Source organism: Bacillus rossius, chromosome 8 (assembly GCF_032445375.1).
Source record: "Bacillus rossius redtenbacheri isolate Brsri chromosome 8, Brsri_v3, whole genome shotgun sequence".
NCBI classification, from domain to species: Eukaryota; Metazoa; Arthropoda; class Insecta; order Phasmatodea; family Bacillidae; genus Bacillus; species Bacillus rossius.
In genome coordinates, this window is record NC_086336.1 from 66,827,519 (window position 1) to 66,852,054 (window position 24,536).

General features: G+C 40.8%; 1 protein-coding gene across 1 annotated transcript in view; it reads right to left on the reverse strand.

The window, feature by feature from the left end:
- LOC134535156 (arylsulfatase B-like) overlaps positions 1-20,062 on the reverse strand; it is a 40,414-nt gene extending 20,352 nt beyond the window's left edge. Inside the window, exons 1-3 of the mRNA XM_063374142.1 lie at positions 20,008-20,062; positions 6,759-6,862; positions 4,042-4,201 (exon numbers count right to left, since the gene is read on the reverse strand). Of these exons, the coding sequence (XP_063230212.1) occupies positions 4,042-4,201; positions 6,759-6,862; positions 20,008-20,020 (277 nt within the window). The 5' untranslated portion in view covers positions 20,021-20,062. The remainder of the gene's footprint in view (positions 1-4,041; positions 4,202-6,758; positions 6,863-20,007) is intronic.
- Between the last annotated feature and the right edge of the window lie 4,474 nt (positions 20,063-24,536).

A 24,536-nucleotide genomic window follows, 5' to 3' on the forward strand; every position in this document is an offset into this window, starting at 1 on the left:
GAATAATTAACCTTTATTGCCGAAATTGTTGTAATAAGCAATGAAAACCACATTAACTTTTCACTTCACTTTATTAAAAGTCGAGTGGAAGAGAGATAGATGCGGCGCAAGCGTACAATGAGCGTAACGGGACACGTAGTATCGGAACAATGTGCGTAACGGGACACATCGTAACGGAAGAATATACGTTACGGGACACAGCGTAACGGAACAATGTGCGTAACTGGACACTTTTTCGTGTGTGCAGCCGGCGTTCATCGATTTATTAGACGCTGTCACGTCAATAACTATTTGAATATGAACATCATAGTTATGAGATGTATAGACTTTTCTCGAAGAATCTAATTTGTTACATTTCTAAGTTGTGAACAGTAAGTAACGAATGTATCACGGGAGGACACTGGCCCGACATGAGCACAAATCCTCTTTATTCTACCCACCCGTAGTTCATTCGATATAGAGAGAGAGAGAGAGAGAGAGAGAGAGAGAGAGAGAAATATTTGGTCCAAGAACCTTTTAAAGTACCTATCACGAAATTGAGAAATGCTAGGGAATATGTGCCTCCTAGTAGTATGATTCTGTCCCCTCCCCCAGTGGATATTTTTGGATTAATCACTGTATGATTTTACAAATGTGCAACAAAAATTATTTCGATATTTCAAACAGGCGAGAGAAGGACCTTAAAATGTTCCATCACGATTAGTTATGATGTGTTTATACGGAGAAAAAAAACGGTTGAAAATCGTTGGGGGGAAAGCATGGCCTCCACATTTGATTACGGGCCCTGGACCCAGGATCGGAGAAGCCCCCCCCCCCCCCTTTTCCATGCAATTTTACAGTCACGTGCTACATTATAATTGCATGGTTATTTCTTACCTACACTCTTTTCAGAATATTATTTAACCTGAAAATACAGGGTATAATTAGAGCCGGAAAAATTCGCGGTTTCATTTCGCGAAAGGCTAGAATCCAAATGCGCTTAACTTTTCGTTGCTTCAGTGATTGGACTACACACTTGGCCTGGAGGACTCTGAGCCAATGAATAACCCTCACCGAAATAAGTATCGAATCACAAATTTTCCAGTCGACAGGTTCCACGAAATATTAGCCAATAAACAGGTGTAATTTTTCCCAAACACATAAAGGATCATGAAGTCTATCCTAGAGGTCACTGAAACCGCGAATTTTTCCAGTTCCTAGGTATAATTATGGTTAGGGACACCTGCATTTCGCGAATACGTTTCGTGTCAAGGTATGTCACAAAACACTGTAGCTTTTTTCTTAGAGTAATGGCGAATCGTGTGCGTGCAGCAGTACGGTATCCACATTCCCATTGGCCCCGTCAAGTGCGGGAAAACACCTCTCGCCGACCACAGCCAATAACTACAAGAAAAAAAAAACTACGGTGTTTTGCGATGTACCGAGACACGAAATACAGGTGTCCCTAATTATTAGGGCCATGAAAATTTCGCGAAAAGATCCCGAGAGTAGCTGGAAGTTAAAACATTGTAGCGTCATCTGTGTTTCGTGATTGGATGAGTTACTTTGAGGTGCATGTCGATTGTTACAACATCCAATTATACTAATTCAGTGTGGAAGCAAACTCGTCCTTAGTGGCTCGGTCAAACAAGGCAACGACTTCTCTCGCAGACGGCCGCCAATCACAAGGAAGAAACCGCTGGTGTGGGTATACCTTGTTGCAGTCTATAGAGCATCCCACTCTTAGATTGCAGTGTGGAAGTAAATGGGCGCATTCTCTCTCTCTCTAACACACTTCGATTGCCGTTAGCACTGTCCTTGTTTCTTCGTGCGTTGTTGCCAAATATCAAACGAAATTTAAAAGTTTAATTTTTGGACCAAGCTTTTTTTCATATTGTATAGAATCAAAATACGCATCAGGCAATGCTTATTTTGAATACTTAACAATATTTTAAGTGTCCGAAAAAATTAAAAAACATAACTTATTCGCTGCGAACTGTTTTGAAGTATTCCGATATGTTTCACATCAAAAAAAGAAAACCTACATGTGTATTTCATTCAGATTTTTTTTTATTAGTAAATTAATGCCTTAGGACGCCACCGAACAAATGTTAAGACAAAAACTGTACAGGTTTCACTTAAATAATTTTTTTAATATATTGAAATGCATTTTCTCACAAACTGAAACATCAAAAAGTTGACCCGCGGAAAAAAATTTTTCTATTAAAGATAGATGGGGGACGAAAGCGAGAAAAATGTTCACAATGAATTGAATTAGTTTTTAAAAGCAGCCCCATCACAATTGCTTCTACAGTTTCCGTGGAAATAGCTGTTAAAGATGTGTCTTATCAGTACAAGAGCGCGCGCTGCCGTCGTAAAAGGAAACAGGGCCGTGTGTTTAGATAAGTGGGGTTCTGTCCTACAAGCAATTTCAAATACATGGCTTCCTTAGTCAACAAAAAATATTATAATCGATTCTTTAACATAATATGTAAAATGTATGAAATAAATACGAAGGAATTCAATAGCGATCATGGTACAAAATTTTGAATTACTTTTCTATCCTTCTCAATACCAAGCATCTTATCAAACATTGTTTTAGACAAAGTTTTGGAAAATAACTATGATATTATTACAAACAATTTAAACAGATTTGATAAGCTGTCTACTAAGGCAGTTACGTTTTTTTGTCCGGTGAAAATTTTTTTCGAACCCATGCAGTTATGGCTGGTCGTATCAAAAATGTATTTAGTAAACATTTTTCGGCATTAGGTAATCCGAGTTATCATACGTTAAAACGGATTCGATATTATTCATATTATGGGAGTTGTTGCGATTTTCCTGTTTTTCAAAAAATCTTCCCCATTTCGAACCAATTGTTCGGATTTTTCCCATAACTTACTCGACCGAGAATTTCCATTACTGTATTTTATTTATCATTTTGGACATGACTTGTCCAAAAATACGGCATTTATCGGGCCCATGAAAATGTGATATATATATATATATATATATATATATATATATATATGTGTGTGTGTGTGTGTGTGTGTGTGTGTGTGTGTGTGTGTGTGTGTGTGTGTGTGTGGGATTTTTAGAACAGAAAAGCAAACTATAAGAAATTTTCGTCTACAATAGGTAGTTTTTATTTGAAATTTACATTAAAGTGGTATTATTACAATTTTATATGTGTAATAGTATAAAATATTATAAATTACGATATGATTTCTTAAAATGCTTCTTGTTCGATCTAAATTACAAATACACGCATCTCCTGAAATTCGTAATGTGTTAGAGATTTGGCAACAGCGCGCGCCATAAGCCGTGTACTGCAATCTAAGAGTGGGACGGGCTATAGTAGGCGTTCAGATTTTTTCGCGAAAATTTCCTGCCCCTATTAATTATGGTTACAGCGTCCAAACTAAGTTTTATTTATAAAATATTCAATATGTTTTTTTTTCTAGTTTGTAACAAATGATGGTAGTTGAACGTTTGACAATGAGCAGGGCTGGACCCAGGGGTCCACCCGGCCCCATCCTCGTGGGGTCACGGGGGAACTCCCAGGATTCAGGTCACGCTCACGCCAGCACCCAGGGTCGCAACTAGAGGGGTGCATACGGGGCTCGTGCCCCGGGTGACGCATTTTTGTGGTGGGAAAAGGGGAGGGGGGAGCGATTGGCAGAGTAATTTCTACTATAGATATTTACTTGAATATCGTATTATAAGAACACGAAAAAAAAAAAATTGGAGGGCAGATCAATTGAGTTATTTGTATTAAAGATACCTACACGTATGCCTATCGTCAAATATTTAAAAAACTGTACTATCCAACTTGCGATGTATTAAAAACGAAATGACTACAAATAAATCTATTTATTTACCATATGTAAGTTGAATTACAATTATTTGAAATAGTAGATGTAATGTGTGGTGGCGATAAGAGGTGTTTTAGTTTGGTTGGTTTGAAAAGAGAAAAAAAGGTGGGGGGGGGGGGGAATAAGGGGTGGGTTATTTCTCGCGCCAGGTGGAAACTAGTCTAGTTACGTCCCTGCCAGCACCCACCCAGGCGGATGGGGTAGCGGCCCGTCATGAGCGCCGCGCGGGAGGGCGTGCAGGAGGGCTGCGCGTAGTGGCTGTTGAGGATCACGCCGTTGAAGGCGAGCGCGTCCATGTTGGGCGTCGGGATCTGGTCGGCGCCGTGGAAGCTGACGTCGTTCCAGCCCTGCGCACACGGCCACCTCCCGTCACTCACCCCGTCACTCGCCCGTCACTCACCCCGTCACTCGGCGCAGCTCGTGCGCTCGACGGCGTGCGATCCAGCCGCTTTGCAAGTAACAACAAGGGAATTCAGCGGTTCCCAAATAACTAGAGACCTGCAAAATTCGCGAGTTCATTCGGTGATAGGATAGAATTCAAACACACACATTGACCTCTTAGATAATTTTGCTATTGGTAGAGACAGGAAAAATTCGCGGGTTCATTTACCTTCAGGATAGACTCCAATATCCTCTGCACACTCGGGCAAATGCCAACTGTTCTTTGGCTGCTGACTTGTGAGTCGTCTCGACTGGGTGGCCTGTGATTCGGCACTTAAATGAGTGAGGATCTCTAATTGGCCCTCAGTCCTCCAGATTAACAGTGAACCAATGGCAGAAGCAGCACTTATGTAAAATTATTTGAATTTTAGCATAAACCGAAATGAATCCGCGAATTTTTCAGGTCTCTAGTTATTGGCTTAGTGTTCATCTGGACCAGTTATAAACCCTCAACCAAAGAAGGATCGAATCACAGACAAACCAGCTGAGACGACTTACAAGTCGGCAGAAAAATGAACTTGCGTTATTTGCCTCGAGTGTACAGGGGTATGTGCAGTCTATCCTGAAGGCCATCGAAACCGCGAATTTTGCAGGTCTCTTCTAATGACTAGGGGCATGCATATTTCGCGAAAAGATTTCGGGACTAGATGAAAGTTAAAAAATTGTAGCGCCGTCTGTGTTTCCGTGACTGGGAGAGTTTCTCCCAGGTACATATCGATTGTAACAACACCAACCACAGTAATCCAGTGCGGAAGCAAACGCGTCCTGATTGGCTCGGTCAAATAAGGCAGCGACTTCTCTCGCAGACGGCCGCCAATCACAAGAAAGAAACCGCTGGTGCGGGTATACCTTGTTGCAGTCTAATAGGTGTTCAGATCTTTTCGCGAAAAATGCCTGCCCCTACTAATAACTGACCAGGATTGGCAAAACTCTTGGGTTCATTATATTTTTTTCTTTAATTTATTCGTCTAATATATCCAATGTGAGTATTCGCTAGAAAAAAAATAAAAAAATAAATGATTTTACTGAACTTGGGTCCGGGCGAGTGCCGACCGCCATCTTTGATTATAACGTTGCGGCTGCCATCTTGGATGACCATGACTTTTAACCTTGGTGGCCATCTTAGGTACTCTTGATCTTGACCGCGGCCACCATCTTGGATACCGCCATTTTTATTTCTAGAACTTTCCACGATTTTGGATTGATGTCGCCACATCCGCCCTATTAAAAATCAGTAATTATTATGAAAAAGGGGAAAAAAATAAAATTTTAAAATATAATTTATATACAATTTTAATAAAATTTTACTTTAAAACGCGCTTATGTCATGGATCTTGGAGTCCTTAGTTCGAACACAGTGAGGGCAAAAATGACCATGGGCCCTTCCTCCACGGAGGAATTATATGGCGGAATTCTAAACGGCAGACTCCAAGATGACGGCAAGGTTCAAGGACATACAAGATGGCCACCAAGGTAAATTTCACTTGCGGCCGTGATGTCACAATCCAATATGTCGGGCAAGTCGTCACAATCCAAGATGGCGGTTTGGGAACTAGGTTCCATTGGTACTATTCTTGAGAACTGTCACATCCAAGACAAGACACGTGACACCGAACATGGACTGATCTGCCGCGACCCTGCAGCTGTCAGAGGGACGGAGGTATTCGAGACAAGCAAGATACATTAGGCCTACTCGTCAAAAGTTTAGGACTATTACGAAATTCTGGTGTCTTGTTGTTGTATAGTTTTTAATTACCTCTTGACATATTTATTAAAGAAAAATAGAACAAAGAAAGTAATTTCATACATTGCTTTTATAATTTTGAATTTGACAACATTGTAATGAAATTATTTTTACATTAACGGTACCAGAAAAAAGGAGTTTGATGCGCTATCTTAAGCCGAAAACAAACTAACGAACTCAGGCTTAGTTTTTACGGAAAGTAGGTATATACTTTTTTTTTTTTTTTTCAATTTGGGGATATGTAAGGCTAAATTTTCTTAATTAATTCGTATGAAAATTATTTTTTAAAAACAAATATTCCAATGTGGTCCCTTCTTTGTTTTAATTTTTTATTTAGAGATCATATAAACAGGTTATTATTAAAAAATAATAATATTACCTTGAGATCAAAGATAATTTACTGTCTACAAATTTTTTTTCGCGTAACAAAATGTATTAGTGTTCTGTTTTTCTAAAATCTGTAAAAATTTCATAACTTGTAAACAAATAAATCGATTTTAATCATTTACATTTATAAAAACATGTTTTAAAAAAAAACATTACATTGCAAATATGTATTTAAAAAAAAAAAAATATTGCACCAAATGCGTAAGGACAGGAACGATTTGCATAAAATGTTCAACGGTGTTAAACGGTTCACGTGTGCCGCACACGCCTCGGGACCGCCCGAGGGTGTTGGAGGGGGGAAGAGGGTGGGGGGTGGGGGGGGAGACACGCACCAGGTCGTCGGCCACGATGAAGACGATGTGCGGCCGACCGGAAGTCGTCCTGGCGACCAGCGGACGTGACGTCAGCGCCAGCAGGCAGCAGGCGAGCAGCGACCCTGCAACAATACGCGACATGTACTTTAGGTTCACGCCTCTGAAGTTCATCGATACTCCCCCAGGCATGTAATCCCGTTAGGGCGTGGTCCTGGTTAGGAGGAAAGATGGGTCTTTTACATGCCAGACACTGTTAACCTTGTCTAACATGGGTTCCGAGAACCGGGAAATAGATTCGCCATTTCCAATCGCGGCATGTTAGGGATCGTCCATTAATCACGTGAGGCTCGAAAGGGGGGGGGGGGGGGAGGGGGTCGGGAAAAATCACGAAATATCACAAGGGGGGAGGGGTGGTGTAGAGAGATATCACGTGTATTTATTTTTTCGCCCGATTTCTACTAAACCGAAAAGCGACGCGTGACTTATGACTCGCTGTAGCCAGGCAACAATATCCCCGCCCGCCGCAACATGAACCACCCGGCTCGGATTGCCAGTCGCCAGTAAGACTGTGATTTTGGCGCCGAATACATGCTTAAATCACATATAAGCCTTTCCTTTATTATTTTTATGCCAGTGAGAATAAACCTGCAACCTTAATGTGTGTCTGGACATTTTTATCACTGTGCTTAATTTTCCATAATTAAATTAGATTAGGCCTATACCTATATTTAAAGATAATATTCTGAAATTTTTAAAAATATTTTGTACCAAAAATTACACGTGATTTATTGGGGGGGGGGGGGTAAGTCTGAAACCTCACCACAAATCACTAGGGGGGAGGGGGGGGGGTTAAAAAGTTGCTAAAAAAACATCACGTGATTAATGCACGACCCCTTACTGGTGAGCGCACGGCTGGGACGGGAGGTTGAGGAGACCCGTCGCAACTTCGGTCCCATCGACCCGCCCCCAGCTCCGCCGTGAACCACCAGACCACCTACAGAGCCAGCCCCCTCTGAGGAATCTGAGTGGAGCCGTCACGGAACCATACCTCTCACATTCCTGGGACCCCTCGGTCACCCAGTTGCTCGTGATCCAGCCGAGGCCTATCCAACCTCTACTAGCTCAGCAGGCTAGTACCCGAGCTTCAACAATACGCGACAGTCAGCCCTTCTGTCTTCGGAACAAGGGCCAACTAGCAGTGATGGGTAGCACCCGAAAAAAAATATAAATCGCAAATCAACTTTTCGCCAAGCTAAAACTTAAAAAAAAAAAAAAAAAAAACGCATACCTTCAATTTGCCCCTGCTAATGGCTTATTTGCTGTGGTTTATTTGGAGGACTCGAGGCCAATGAGGAACTCTCAACAAAATAAGTACAGAATCACAGACGACTAAAAGCCTACTGACTCCTCCCACCCCTACTACCAAGGCATACAAGGCCATTACTTCCGACAGTGTAATGTCATGGCAGCCGTCTTGTGTGTGTGCTGCCACCATATTGGTTTATTCATTAACCGCTACAGCGCAGTGGTGTCCATCACCAGTTCGTAGAGTCCGTCATCTTGTCGGTCATTTTGGCCGCCATATTGAAAATCTGTAATTATCAAACAAAAATGAGGGGGGAAAAGGGGGGGTTGTCTGTAAAGTCAGTTTACGGAAGATAATTTTACAACATAACGTCATAAGAAAAAATTGATGAAAAATTGCATACTTTCATGAATTGAATTGAATTATCACTGAATTATCATTATTTGGAATAATACAAAGAAGGAGTTAATTGAAAATTACAATTTTTTTCATTGAATACTAAATAAAAGCAGTTGACCTTTCATACGATCGTTTATATGAGATAATAATTTTTTATTCAAAATTGTTACATAACCTATTATTACTGCAATCGCCGACCGATGCTACTTTTTTCAATCAAAGAACAAATATATGAGATTATATCGCTAATAAAATTCTTAAAATGCAAGAATTAATTACCTTTTTTGCCGCAATTGTTGTTGTAATAAACAATGGAAACCACATTACCTTTTCACTTCACTTTATAAACATTTGACAAAACAGTTCACGTGTAGGTTGTGTGCTGCCGCTGTCTCTCTTCTACTCGGACGCATCGGCCGATGGAGTGGAAGAGAGATAGATGCGTCACAAGCCGATCCTGCCTGTCTATCACTTGTTCTGCGCTCTCGCTTACACGCTTGGCTCAGGCGGAACGTGAAAAATGAGTCATGCTTTTTCGTGCGTGCAGCCGGCGTTCATCGATTTATAAGACGTTATCACGTCAAAAATTCCAAAATCATAAGGAGCAGTTATTTTTTCTTGATGAAATCTGCTCATTAGACTGCAACAACTCGTGACGCTTTTTTTTCGACAGTAAACATGTACATTAACGAACTCAACACCGCTGGCCTCTTAAACAACTTTTCCGCGTAAAGCACATGCCACTACCTATAACTAGAGACCGGAAAAATTCGCGATTTCAAATCCCTAAAGGATAGACTCCACGACACAAAATTATAAGCTGAGTATTTAACCTTCTAAATATTTCGCGGTGATCAAAACAAAACTGTTTGTCAGCGACAGCAGATTTGGCCGATTGGTTACCGACTCGTAACACCTGTTGACTGGAATGATCGTGATTCGCTAATTCTTCTGTTAAAGATTTTTCATTGGCCCAGAGTCCCTCAGATAAATTGTGGCCCAATCACTGAAGCAAAATAATGTCAAAAGTATTGGGACTCTATCCTATCGCGAAATGAATCCGCGAATTTTACAGGTCTCTACGCTATAATCTGTAATATGACGGTCGCTGGGCTTGGTGCAAGAACCAGACTTTTTCACGAAGCTCCCGAGAGGCCAGCACGTGACTAGAGGCGGGTCTGTTTGCCTTGGGTCGCGTCCTCGCGTCTCGGGCCTCAGGCGCTAATGCAGCCGTGCATCCGGGTCATTGTTCAGCCGAGGGTTGGCAGCCCTGCGTGCATGGCCGGCGAACCATAGACAACAACAACAACAACAAGGAATACAAACACCGCGATGAGAATTAATTTTTACGATGCGCGCGCAGCGTGAAACAAACTTGACAGGATGAAAAACGGCTAGGTACATATAAATAAAAAAATATATCTATACTTTTAAACCATAACGTTAGTGATTTTTATTGAATACAGGTCCATACAATAAAAAAAATTAGTCTTTAGAATATTTGTGATATAAATTGTATTTATAAACTTTTCCAAGTGTATTTATGTAAGTGAGGTTATATTCCTATGAGAATGATTTGTTTGCATTTTAAACCTTAACTCATCACATTATTATTTAGTAAATAATTGAAATTAATAAATTAAAATTAATTTGTGCGGGTTTGCAGGACATCAGGGGGTCAATACAGTGCGGGAAGGAGGGGGGGGGGGGTGCACGACAACGCGCGCCTGCAGTATTCCAGAGCAGTGCGGGGCAAGGGCGCCCATACCCGGGGGCAGGGGGGGGCCGTGGCCCCCCCCCTAGCTTTCAGGGAAGGAAAAAAATATAGTGTAGTCAGGTGTTTTACTTTAAAGAAAATTATTTAAATTCGGTATTATGTAGAAGTGATTCAACACGAAGATATTATTGTATATCGTTTTTTACATGTCTATTTCATTTGTTATGTTAGTTCAAGCATTAGTTTCTGCTGCTGCGATATAAGGTGTTGTGTACAGGGAGAAAACGCTGTTCAAGCGCAACGCCCGTGGCGAGTCATTCCCCTTCGTATTCCTACCCAAGCTCGCGCGATAACACAACACAACAGATTTAGACCAGTCAGAGTTAGACGACGCGACAGTTGACATGTGCTTGTAGACGGCGAAATGTTTTGCTACTTTTTCGTCATAATAATGTGTATGTTCACAAATAACATCTCAAAACAGAGATTTTTCAATAGTCTTTAGGTCTACCTACAGTTTTATGCATCTGGTCTAGATTTAGTTTAGTGTATTCAGTCAGTATAAATAACTTAAGTGCAAATAAATAAGTGAAAAGTGTAAAGATAAAAACCATTGTTATTATGTAGTGTTTCTTAGTTTTCCTCATTCGTCACATCCGCTCAGAATATTCACAATTTTTAAGGTAAGCTAACACCTTTAAAGTTACTCAAATAAGAATTATTGTTCAGAAAAGTCTACAACGTAAAATTTATGTTGGAATTTTTAATTTAGAGGAAAACCACTTTTTCCCTTCAAAAGTGTTTAAAGGGATAAGGATTCCGCTACCTTCAGTAGACTCTAAAGCAATTTACACTGGAATCTCGATTTTACGTATGCTCACAGTCGCTTGGATTGCATTCGTAAAATCGTTATCTTCATAAAATTTCAAACACCCCACCCTGTGAAGATACATGTTATAATTTATTGAACGGAATATATATAATATTAAATAGTAAAAACAATGACTGCTGTCTGCCCTCTGCCCTCCCCTTATTTTTTTTTTTAACATTCCACAACTTGCTTCATTGCACGAGTGATATAAAAGCGACATCACAGCGACTAAACACAGTTGCACCACGCATTGCATCATGTTAACTTTTGTGTGGTGACAGTAGGTTGTCCGACATGCCTTTCTTGGATATCTTTCCTTTTCGTAAGACGCGTGTTACTAAAATAAATTTATATTTGAGTTTGCAAACTTGTCCACTCCTTGCCAGAGACGACTGAACACAGACGAGACTATCCAGGGTCGGGTTGATGAGCTGGAAGAATTCCCTGCCTTGCATTTTTATGGACTTCACCTTATCATATTTATCAGTTAATCTTTAACAAATCAGCTTGAAAAATATTAATGAACGCACTTTTAGTAACATAATCGAGGAGAACAAGCACACAGTTCAGTGTACACCTGTACTGTTTCATAAAAGTGATCATAGGTAGGGACTGGAAAAATTCGCGGTTTCAATGACCACTAGGATAGACTAAACGATTCTCCTATGTACTCTGGCAACTATCACATGGTCATTGGCTACCGACTCGGGGAAACTGTTTACTGCGATTCTTATGATTCGATACTTCTTTTGTTGAGTGTTTGCCATTGGCTCAGAGTCCTTCAGGTAAATTGCGGTCCAATCACTGACGCAGCATTAAGCTAAACGAGTTTGGATTCCAGCCTGTCTCGAAAGGAATCCGCGAATTTTTACGGTCTTTAATCATAGGCTTATTTGGTGAAAAAAAACGCTGCTCTTTAACGACAGACATTCATTAAAAACACAGTACATTTTAGTGCGAGAAGCCCTTGAATTTGTGATAGCCATAGGGAATTATTTGTTTGTATAGTAAGTTAAAAAAAAGCTTAGTTGAAAATCCGCTCGTCACGTCTACTTGCTGCGTCACTTATACCATTTTTGAGCGTTTTTTACTGGGAAACCGATGCAGCGAAGGTAATTAATGCGAAAATTGTCAAGATAATGCCTAATGGCTTGGGTTGCTGGATATTAGCGGAAAGGAGAGGAAGTAGCTACTCAATATCGTTTCTTTCTCTCACGCTTCTCAAGGTTTCAAGCTCAGTTGCTATGTTCACGAGCTGGAAATGTTGGAATGGGTAAGGAATGTTGAGTATAGTTCATTTGCGGTAAAATAAATATTTTTACAGCCTTGGCATAATTTTTCAATCTAAGAAATTTCGAACTTTGCGACAAATAAAGTGTACCTAGTCCATTTTTTCTTTTCGATTTTGAGTTTGATGCCGCAATAACTTATACAATATTCACTAACGGTAAATGGCTGTTGTATTAGCTTTAAAATATGAATACGCTGTGCATTAAAAATTAATATCTTTATATGTTTTCATAGTGTTTTTTTAATTTTTTTAAAAATATATTTTGGTGTCAAATTTTCCGAATTTTAGATGGTTCCTGAAAAAAATGTATTCGTAAAATCGCGGCTTCGTTCAGTCCGGGCTCCGTAAAATCGAGGTTCTAATGTACTCTTAATTCTGAAGTTAAGTTCTGAACATGTTATTTAAGGGTTTATCAATGCCGTATTTACGCGCAGGCTATCTAGGCTGTAGCCTATGGGCCCGCACCACAAATGGGGGCCCGCACCACACGACACGAAAAAAAAAAATTATACTGCGATGTGGATCTTCTTATATTCTTAAAATACGCGTCGACATAGTATGTCCAGTTGTTTTGTGTGGATTAATTGCGCCGAACTAAACTCTTCTGTGGAAAGCTGATATATGAGTTATGTCAGCATTTAGAAATTTTCGATTATTTTCATTGGTTTTGGTGTCACTTAATTCCTTAACATCTAAATACTGTTTGGTTAAATAGTCTAGTTTAATAATAAACTAATTTTTTCTGTGCTTTACTACTGAATCCATCTGTGCTAATTTTAAATGATAAGCAATTATGATTCATATCGAAACATAGTAATATTCATTTAATTGTGAAACAATTTTTGACTGTAATTATAAGCGTAGTTCAGGTGTTACATTTAAAAACAACTGTTTTCTGACTGTGATAACATACTCAAATCGTTTCTCTCCCAAAGTTGAATCTTTTGATCAACACGTTTTAAACTTTATAATTATTTTAATTTAATTTGTACGCGACATTTATTTAGGGGTAAAGAGAGCAATTAGTTGAAGGACTGTATTCTTGATATCCGTGTACCCGAGACGCTTCAAAAGTATAAGGACTCTATTCCTGCATTTGTGTTTCTAAAAATTCATTTGTTTCAATAAAATAGTTAATATTTAATTAATAAAGTAGCCAATAAAGATTTTTTTATGGCGAATGAGTACTGTGGTCTATTATTTTAGTAACAGGACAAAAAATTTTAACAGGGTCAGAACTGGAACTATTTTATGGCTAGTAACAAGCCGCAGTTAAGTCTTCCAAAATATTAAAAATACTTCATACCCCTAAGTCTGGCCCCCCCCCTACAAATTATCATATGGGCGCCCTTGGTGCGGGGGTCAGGACAGCGCGCGCCCGCAGTAACGTGGAAGCACGCGTCACCGCGTGTCGGAAGCAGGTCGCGACAGGCGCGCGTCACCGCGTGTTGCGAAGTGCGCGGCGCGGCTCGTGAAAGGCGGGAAAGTCACATTCAAGCGACGGCGGCTCGGGAAAGTTTCTTCGCTGGTCGGGGAACGGTCGCAGGGTCGCGGCACTGAGGCAACACCAGGGTTGCGCACCAGTGAGGCCTGAGGATCGGCGTGATCTCTGCCCGGGCGAGCAGTCAGCAAGAGTTTTACACGCGGAGTTAACCGACATTAGTCGTCTCTGGGTGTTGTATGCCACTCGCATTTTGGCCTACATGCATGCGATACGAAGAAAACAATAACATATATATAAAGAAATTTTTCCATGACCGTAGGGACAGGCATTTTTCGCGAATAAATAGAGACCGGAAAAATTCGCGGGTTCATTGACCTGCAGGATGAACTCCATAGTTCTACGTACACTCGGTCAAATGTCACCCACTCATTGGCTGCTGTCTTGTGAGACGTTCCAGCGAAGCAGCCTGTTATTCGATAAAGCTTTGGTTGGGTGTTTCTCATTGGTACAGAGACATCCAGGTGAGTTGTGAGCCAATAGCAAAGGTAGCACTAAGTTATAACGATTTGTATTTTAGCCTATCGCGAAATGAATTCGCGAATTTTTCCCGTCTCTACGAATAAAATTAAAAGCCTATTAGACTGCAACAATGTATACCCGCACCTGTGGTTTCTTCCTTGTGATTGGCGGCCGTCTGCGAGAGAAGTCGTTGCCTTGTTCGACCGAGCCACTCAGGACGCGTTTGCTTCCGCACTGAATCACTGTGATTGGTGTTGTTACAATCGATATGTACCTGGGAGAAACTCACCCAATCATGAAACACAGACGATGCAATAGAGTTTTAACTTTCATCTAGTCTCGCAATCTTTTCGCGAAATGTGCATACCCCTAGATATTACAAATAAACTGGCAGAGTCCGTCGTGACCAAAAGCTAGTTTAAGTGCAGCCAAACAAACCAGACCTTTGCGTTCATCATAAGATCCGCTCAATGCTTTGTTGTTAGAGATCGGAAAAATTCGGGGAATAATTCGACGATATGCTAAAATTTAACTAAATACACCTTTACCAAGGCCTTTAAGCTGCTCTTGCTATTGGCTCGCTGTTCATCTTTATGACTCTGTCCCAATGAGAAAACCTCAACCAAAGAAGTATCACAAACCAGGTCAGACGACTCACAAGCCAGCAGCCAATCAACTTGCGCTATTTTCTCAGAGTATAACGAGGATCGTGCACTGTTAGAAATTATCGTCAATTTAAGAAGAATCAAACTGAAATAAACGAAGTTTTCTTCGTAATCACAGACGTCTGGGTCTTTGTAGGAACTCCCCTGATTCCGACTTAGAGTTTAGTGTTTTCGTTGTAAACAGCAAACACAAGCGTGTATAAAAAAAAATTGGTTGTCTGTAAAGTCGGTTTACGGACGATAGTTTAACGTGACAACGTCATAACTAAACATTGATGAAATGATTGCATACTTTTATGAATAAAATTGAATCATTTTTATTGAATCATCAATATTTTTTATGGATACAAAGAAGGAGTGAAATGATATCTACAATTTAATTGATAAATTTACTTTTATTTGCACTCATTAATTCAAATATGTTTATTACTTTAACGAAGATATTATTTTAACTATAATTTTTTTACATGTTTTCTATTTAACTTCTTCCAATCTGTGTTATTCTGTTAAGGATAGGACGATGATAGGAAAGATAGGAAACGAATGGGAGTGTTTCAAGTTTAATGTGCCTCGAAAAAGTCAAATCGATGGTTGTTCCAATCGAGTGGAAGAGAGATAGATGTGGAACAAGCGTACAATGAGCGTAACGGGACACTGCGTAACGGGACAATGTGCGTTATGGGACATTATTTTCGTGCGTGCAGCCGGCGTTCATCGATTTATTAGACGTTGTCACGTCAAAAAACGAAGGGTTCTGCTATACTTTTAACAAAATTTGGAACGTTTTGTTAATATAATTTGATTATTATTGTTGATTTATAAAATAAGCCAACTCAGTACCGTAAATTTTCGAAGACAACCCGTAAATTTACGAAGATCCCTGGATAATTTGTAAACATCGTTCTTCGTAAATTCAACATGAAATTTTTTAACATTGTGCAGTCTGTCGGGAAGGCCATCGAAAACGCTCAGTTTTTTCCTGTTCATATTTATTATACACAAAATAATTTTTTTCTCTTTCAATATGGTGCAACAGCAGTATCATCGATCCATAGAGGCAGGAAAAATTCGCGGGGTTCAATGACCACTAGGATAGCCTCCAAAATCATCTGTACATTCAGGCAAATGTCACCTGTTCATTGGATGATTATTTGTGAGTCGTCTCGACTGGGTGGCCTGTGATTCGATACTTCCATGGTTGAGCATCTCTAATTGACCCTCAGTCCTCCAGATCAACAGTGAACCAATGGCAGAAGCAGCTCAAAGGTATAATTGTTTGAATGTTAGTATATCACGAAATGAATCCGCGAATTTTTCCGGTCTCTATCCCATCCATCCCTCAACCACAGAAGTATAGGAACATGAGTCACCAAGTTGAGACGTCTCACAAGTCAGCAGCCAATGAGCGGGTGACCTTCGCCCGAGTGTGTATAGGATCGTGGAGTATATCCTGGAGGCCACTGAATCCGCCAATTTTTTTCCGTCTCAATCCGTCAGTCAAAAGTTAAGAGCGCGCCAAGCGTTTGACGCACGGGTGGAGATAATTTTTCGAGCCATCCGACCATGGCCCCCTCCAGGGTGGTGCTGGGTGGACCCTGGGTCCAGGGCCTGGGCCCAGCCCTGTTTATTCTTAAATGTTTAAATATTATAATTTTTTACAAACTAGAAAAAAAAATTGAATATTTTTTATCCAATGTAATTTTAGAAGATTATACACACCTATAGCTAATTTTATTTTTTTATGTAACTATTTACATTTCTATCTTAGTGAGTGAAATAAATATAAATACTTGCTGTGGTTATTTTAAAATAAAAAAAGAGTTTTATAAACAAAGCTTACTTTTGACTTATAAAATAGTAACAATAATTAAACCCTGGTTATTTTCAGGTTAAATAACATTCTAAATAGAGTGTAGGTAAGAAATAACTATGCAATTGTAATGTAGTGCGTGACTGTAAGATTGACCCCCCCCCCCCCCCCCCGGGTCAACGATCCTGGGTCCAGGGTGGGTGGGGGCCATGCATCCGATTGGCTTCAGGTCACGTGACCGACGGATGGAGGCGACTGGCTGTTGTAATAGGGAAGCCTTCATTTCACAGACGAGAGAGCCACGCCCGAAGTTCCCCGAACTTTTTCCGTTCTATCTCATTGTATGAACCGGTGTGGCATTAAATTTTGCGGTAGATTAGAATAGGTTAGCTGCATTATAAATACTTTAAAACATTGTGGATGGTTGGTTATATTAGGTAAGTATAGCTACATTGAAAATACTGTAAAATCATTTTATGGTTGCTTAGCAAATAACTATTTAATATGTAGCTATCCAGGGCTAGGAAACCGTTTACATGATTTCACAGTATCTTTAATGTAGCTATCCTAACCAAATCAACCGTCCACAATGTTTTAAAGTATTTATAATGTAGCTAACCTAACCTAATTGGCCATTAGTTATCATGAGTTACAATGAACAAAAAAAAAACTTTTTGAACGAATCGTTTACGAACGACACATCACTAGTCTGAGCTGGACGCGGTCTGCGTGCTCGTAGGACCTCATGGCCTCCACATTCTGAGGACCTCATGGCCTCCACATTCTATCACGGGCCCTGGACCCAGGATCAGACACGGGCCCCCTATATTACAGTCGCGTGCTACATTATAACTGCGTGGTTATTTCTCATCCAGACTCTTTTCAGAATATAATTCAAACTGAAAATACAGGTACTATGGTAACTATTTTGTAAGTTGAAACTAAACTTGATATTTACAAAATTATTTTTTTCATAACAATTACCACATGCGTTGGAGTGGCGTCGCCGCCGACGCACTCTCCTCCTCCACCGCTTCCCCCACCACATACCTGACTGTTCCCTGCGTTCGATCGGAATTATCTTAACGCTCAAAAATCGCAGCCCCCTCAGCAAAGACGTTTCTCATCAAAATTATTAAAAGAAAAAAAAAAAAAAGCCTGTCATGGGGACTGTCAACATAAGTGAAAACTTAAAACTTTGTTTTTAAAGTGTAATATGACATCATTTCTACGTCAAATGTACGTAAGAAAATGATTTTGGTATTATGTCAGTACGACGTCAGCATGATATTATTTATCCTTACATAATTTTTTAGTCACAACAGATGTCAGTGGCATGTCAAAATTACGTAAAAACTCATTACCTAGCTATGACTAGAGACCTGCAAAATTCGCGGATTCAATGACCTCCAAGATAGACTCTACTACACTCTACACACTCGGGCAAATGCCACCTGTTCATTGGCTGCTGACTTGTGAGTCGTCTCGACCGAGTGTCTGTGATTCGACACTTCTTTGAGCGAGGGTCTCTAACTGGCCCTCATTACTCCAGATTAACAGTGAACCAATTGCAGAAGCAGCGCTAAGGTATAATTATTTGAATTGTAGCATATCACGAAATGAATCCGCGAATTTTGCAGGTCTCTAGCGTATGATTTACCAGTGATGTCAGACCTAGGTCATGTATTATCGTGGTCAAATTAACTTCACTTACTGCTACTACAGTATGTCGGTGATGCGAGCTGACAAGATTTTACCCGTCCAAAAAAAAAAAAGTCCAACACGCACATGATACAGTCGAGTATATACAATGTATTAGTGTGTATATGCGTATACATGTACACAGGCCGCTGCGATTCTCCAGTCTGGCGCAACACGTCACTGGCATGTCGGTGACGCGAACCCACAAGTTTTGCCTCTACCGAAAATCGCTCAACGCGGCTAAGAATAATTGCGTAGTGCTGGGCCCGGACCTCCACACTCGTGGGGGCCACGGAGTTCCTGCGGCCGGGGCGACTGAATTGTTGCCCCTTGGAAGGGCAGCCCTTCAGGATTTTTCTGACAGTGGTTAGTTTGTAAAGTGACCTTACCTAACCTAACCTAACCTAAACTAAACTAACGACTGTCAGAAAAATCCTGAAGGGCTGCCCATCCAAGGGGCAACAATTAAGACAACTTTTCAAAAACACCACTGTTAAAGATATCCTGACGGGCTTCCCTTCCAAGGGGCAACAATTCAGGATTATACAATTACGAAAATATACACATTTTAAGATTCTGGAAGGTCTGCCCTTCCAGTCGCTTTAAAAACTAGCCACTGTCCGAAAAATCCTGAAGGACTGCCCTTCCAGGGGGCAACAATTCAGACAACCTTTCAAAAACACCACTGTCAGAAAAATCCTGGAGGGCTGCCCTTCCAAGGGGCAACAATTCAGACAACCTTTCAAAAACACCACTGTCAGAAAAATCCTGAAGGGCTGCCCTTCCAAGGGGCAACAATTCAGAGAACCTTACAAAAACACTACTGTCAGAAAAATCCTGAGGGCTGCCCTTCCAAGGGGCAACAATTCAGACAACCTTTCAAAACCACCACTGTCATAAAAATCCTGATGGGCTGCCCTTCCAAGGGGCAACAATTCAGGATTATAAAATTACGAAAATAGTCACATTTTAAGATACTGTAAGGGCTGCCCTTCCAGTCGCTTTAAAAACTAACCACTGTTAGAAAAATCCTGAAGGGCTGCCCATCCAGGGGGCAACAATTCAGACAACCTTTCAAAAACACTACAGTCAGAAAAAATCCTGGAGGGCTGCCCTTCCAAGGGGCAACAATACAGGATTATAATATTACGAAAATAGACACATTATAAGATACACGAAGGGCTGCCCTTCCAGTCGCTTTAAAAAGTAACCACTATCAGAAAAATCCTGAAGGGCTGCCCTTCCAAGGGGCAACAATTCAGACAACCTTTCAAAAACACCACTGTCATAAAAATCCTGATGGGCTGCCCTTCCAAGGGGCAACAATTCAGGATTATAAAATTACGAAAATAGACACATTTTAAGATACTGGAATGTCTGCCCTTCCAGTCGCTTTAAAAACTAGCCACTGTCCGAAAAATCCTGAAGGACTGCCCTTCCAGAGGGCAACAATTCAGACAACCTTTCAAAAACACCACTGTCAGAAAAATCCTGAAGGGCTGCCCTTCCAAGGGGCAACAATTCAGCTCCCCCCTGCGGCCTACCTGGCGGGGCCATGACGGCGGGGTCCTGGCAGCAGCGCGAAGACACCACTGGGCAACCACTGGGCGCGCGGCCGCCCAGACGCCACTTATCAGCGCGGAGACGCCGTGACGTCACCGCTACAAGGCCGGCCAGACGCGCCCTTCCAGAACCATAGACCCCCCCTCCCTCCTCCTCCCCGAGCCCCTGCGGCGACTCGCAGCCCGTCAAGTCTTGCAACTCGACACGGCAGGTGGCGAGAACTGCAACAATGTACACCCGCGCCAGCTTTTTTACCTTCCTTGTGATTTGGCGGGCCGTCTGCGAGAGAAGTCGTTTGCCCTTATTTGACCGAGCCACTGAGGACGAGTTTGCTTCCGTGCTGGATCACTGTGATTGGTGTTGTAATAAATCGACTTGAACCTGAAAGAAACTCGACCAATCACAAAACACAAACGATACTGCAGTATTTTAACTTTCAGCTAGTCTATGTTGTAACAGAAAATAGTGTGTGTATACTATATAACATCATTATTAAACCGCTTTAAAAAAAAATCACACACAATCAAAGGCTTGTTAAAATAACAGCCAGTCAAAAGTTTTACTGCTACAGTCAAAGTTTGTTTATATCACGTTGGGACTGGAAAAATTTCCGGATTCAGTTCGCGACGAGCTAAAATCCAGATACGTATTAACTTCAAGATCCCTCTGCTTGCTGGCTCACGGATTATTTTGGACTTTTTCCGCGCTTGGATTAAGTTAAAATTCTTAGTTTGTTGCAGTCTGAAGCTGTGGAAAAAAACAGATGGCATCGCTCCGGCACATTTTTTTTAACTTGGCCGTTGTTCTATATTTTTCAACCACCCTGTTGCCGTGTCAGAAAAACTGCTCGGTCCGACACTTCGTGTCACCCCCTCCCTCAGCTGTCACATCTGTCACGCTTTGAACCCGAGGGGGGTTGCCCTGACTGCAGTCTCTGTCTGGTTCGTTTCACGTGCCGCTGCTTTTCGCGCGGAAGGACCCAGTGAGTGACGTGACAGGCTGGAAGAAGACACGCCAGAAAGAAAAGAAGAAAAAAATTGGTTGTCTGTAAAGTCGGTTTACGGACGATAGTTTAACGTGACAACGTCATAACAAAAAAATTGATGAAATGATTGCATACTTTATGAATAAAATTGAATCATTTTAATAATAACAGAATAAATACTTGAAATTATACTAGTAATCAGATTTTTAAATTGCAAGAATAATTAACCTTTATTGCCGAAATTGTTGTTGTAATAAGCAATGAAAACCACATTAACTTTTCACTTCACTTTATAAACAGTCGAGTGTAAGTGAGATAGATGCGGCGCAAGCGTACAATGTGCGTAACGGGACACAGCGTAACGGAACAATGTGCGTAACGGGACACTTTTTCGTGCGTGCAGCCTGCGTTCATCGATCTATTAGACGTCACGTCAAAATGGGCTGTGGCTGTGTCATAGACACGGCCGTGTGTTGTACGTGAATACGTGTACGTAACAGGTAGTATCTTTTATACAAAATATAAAATACGCTTTTTTTATTTAACACCATATATATTCACTGTAACTATTTTACATTAATGTTTTATATACGCAATCGATAGATTTTGACGAGAGCTGACGATTGAAACTCAAAACTCAAAACGAACGTCGTAGCTTCTCCGAGTCAAAAGTTATACTAAATGGAAATCTCGAAACGCAGTTAAATTACCTCAAAATGGCGGCGCTTCCCCCCTCCACCGCGCGCGATGCGACACAGTCCTCACTTAGCGTAACGAATTCTTTGATCCTTTAGCTACCCAGTGGTGTAATTATATTTTGGATGGAGATGATAGATATGTAGCTGCAACACCAAACTGTATCACCCGATTTTGTTATCATTCGTTTTTTGAATTGCCTCCCACTGTGGAAGCAATTTTAAAGACGTATTCACGTCGGAAAAAAACAAGCCAGAATTTTGTGTGTGCGCGGTTCGCGCCATGTTATCTTGAGCGGTGTCGAACTAACTTTCCCTCTTCGGCCGTTGTGAACGACCGTGAACTGGCGAATGTAAGTGAAGGCAATCTTCACTTGTCATATCGCGACAGTTTTTCACGACAGCAAACAGTATCTTTTCCTTGTAACGTATAGCGAAAGGTTTTCACAACGCCAACAATATCGTTTCCTTGTGCTACAGCCACGGCCCTCGCAAGATGCTCACGTGTTCTTCAGCTAGCGCTGATTGAGGGAAACTTTCCTTCCCAGCAGTGATGCCAACTTGGGGGTTTTTACACCAAAATTAAGGAGGAACTAAAATGCGTAAAGGACTTTTTTTTAGGGGGCACATTTATTTAGGGGGCACATTTATTTAGGGGGATCTTTAGAAGGATTTTTTAGAGGATACATTATTTAAGAAAAATTTTTGAGGGCGTGAAATTAAAGTGTATATCTTGAGAAAAGTGAAAAAAGAACAGCAACACAAGTGGCGCTGGTGGCTAAATTTCGCGCTACGACCAACAACAACTTGCTGGTCAAGAGCAACGAATTCCATTTTCACTTTCACAACGTTTTACTGTTCGACGTTTTCACGTTGTCACGTTGAGGTTCTGTCCGTTAGTTTGTTGTCTACTTGCGTATTTTATTTCGAATTTTGAATTACGACCAACAACTTGCTGATCAAGAGAATTCCGTTTTTACTTTTACCGTTCAACTTTTTCACGTTGTCAGTTGTCACACGTCGAGGTTGTGTCCGTTAGTTTGTTGTCTGCACGCGAGTTTTAATTGGATGGCAAACAGGGTGTACAATGAAAACTTTAGGGGTTTTTAATCGACATCTAGGGGGAAAACTCTGTAGGAGTTGGCACCACTGCTTCCCAGTGTCACGTCCGCGAAAAGCACGGCTCGGGGCATCGGTGTATTGAAGTGCTAGTTACGTATGCAATCCTCCAGCCCGGCACAAGTTTCTCTGCGCGCTAGACAAGGAACTGAAAATAAATGATGGCTTGCCGCCGAGGGGTTAAAAAACGAAAGACAAGTGGTGGGGGGTGGAGGGGGAGGTGTGGTCGACTGCTGCGACTCCAGCAGACGGAGAGAGGCCACATGGGGACACAGTGCCGTATTGTTTACGTTCCAGTAAGCTGGGACACAAGTACACAATGACTTCACTTGTGCTCAGAATCCTACTGAGGACAAATATATGGTGCGGCCCAAATTTGAGGGCGGCTCTAAACGTAGTTTTTTTTTTTGACGTGACAACGTCTAATAAATCGATGAACGCCGGCTGCACGCACCAAAAATTGTCCCGTTACGCACATTGTCCCGTTACGCACATTGTCCAGTTACACTGTATCCCGTTACGCTCATTGTACGCTTGCGCCACATCTATCTCTCTTCCACTCGATTGGAACAACCATCGATTTGACTTTTTCGAGGCACATTAAACTTGAAACACTCCCATTCGTTTCCTACTTTTCCTATCTTCGTCCTATCCTTAACAGAATAGCACAGATTGGAAGAAGTTAAATAGCAAACATGTATAAAAGTTATAGTTAAAATAATCTCTTCGTTAAAGTAATAAACATATTTGAATTAATGAGTGCAAATAAAAGTAAATTTATGAATTAAATTGTAGATTTCATTTCACTCTTTCTTTGTATCCATACAAAATAGTGATAATTCAATAAAAAATATTCAATTTTATTCATAAAAGTATTACAGATTACAACTATTCGGGCATCGGTGGTTAATCACGGATAATCGAGAGTTTATTGTAGGTACTCCAAAATGGTTGGTCCACGCGACCCTCTGACGTCATGGCGATGGTTAGAATCCCTCTGGTTCGAGAATACAATGGTCAACCCGAACTTTTTGTCCCAATCTGTGTCCTTTGGTAGCATGGAAGAAGAACACTCGTGATATAATAGTTGCTGTTTCCGGATCCCGTTTCAAAGATGTAGAAAAAAAGGGGTTGTCTGTAAAGTCAGTTTACGTACGATAATTTTACGTGATAACGTCATAAGAAAACATTGATAAAAAATTGCATACTTTTTAATTTTCAAATATTATTTACAGTTTTTCCAAATTTAATTAAAAATTTTGTTTAAATGTAATCACGAACAATTAGTTATAGAAATAAACTGAAATAAAATCAATATCAATAAATTGTTAATTTGAAATAATGAAATTGGACAAATAAATCAATTTTTTTTAATCGCTGCTTTTAAAAAGCCCGCTTTAACCTGTTTGATATTATATAAGATTTTCTCGCAGGGTGGTTGGCCGGTTCTTGCACGCTAGGCTCAGGCGGAACGTGACAATGAGTCATGCTTTTTCGTGCGTGCAGCCGGCGATCATCAATTTATAAGACCTTATCACGTCAAAAAAAATAATAACGGACAGTGTGGTAAGAAGCCTTGATCAGTGCTGTCCGTTTTCAAAGGCCAAACACGTCTCAATTTGTTAGCATTTGCAGGATAACGTTCACAAGTTAAATAAGTATTCAAAACGTGGCTGCCTACTCATTTACAATTCACGAAAACAATTATTTT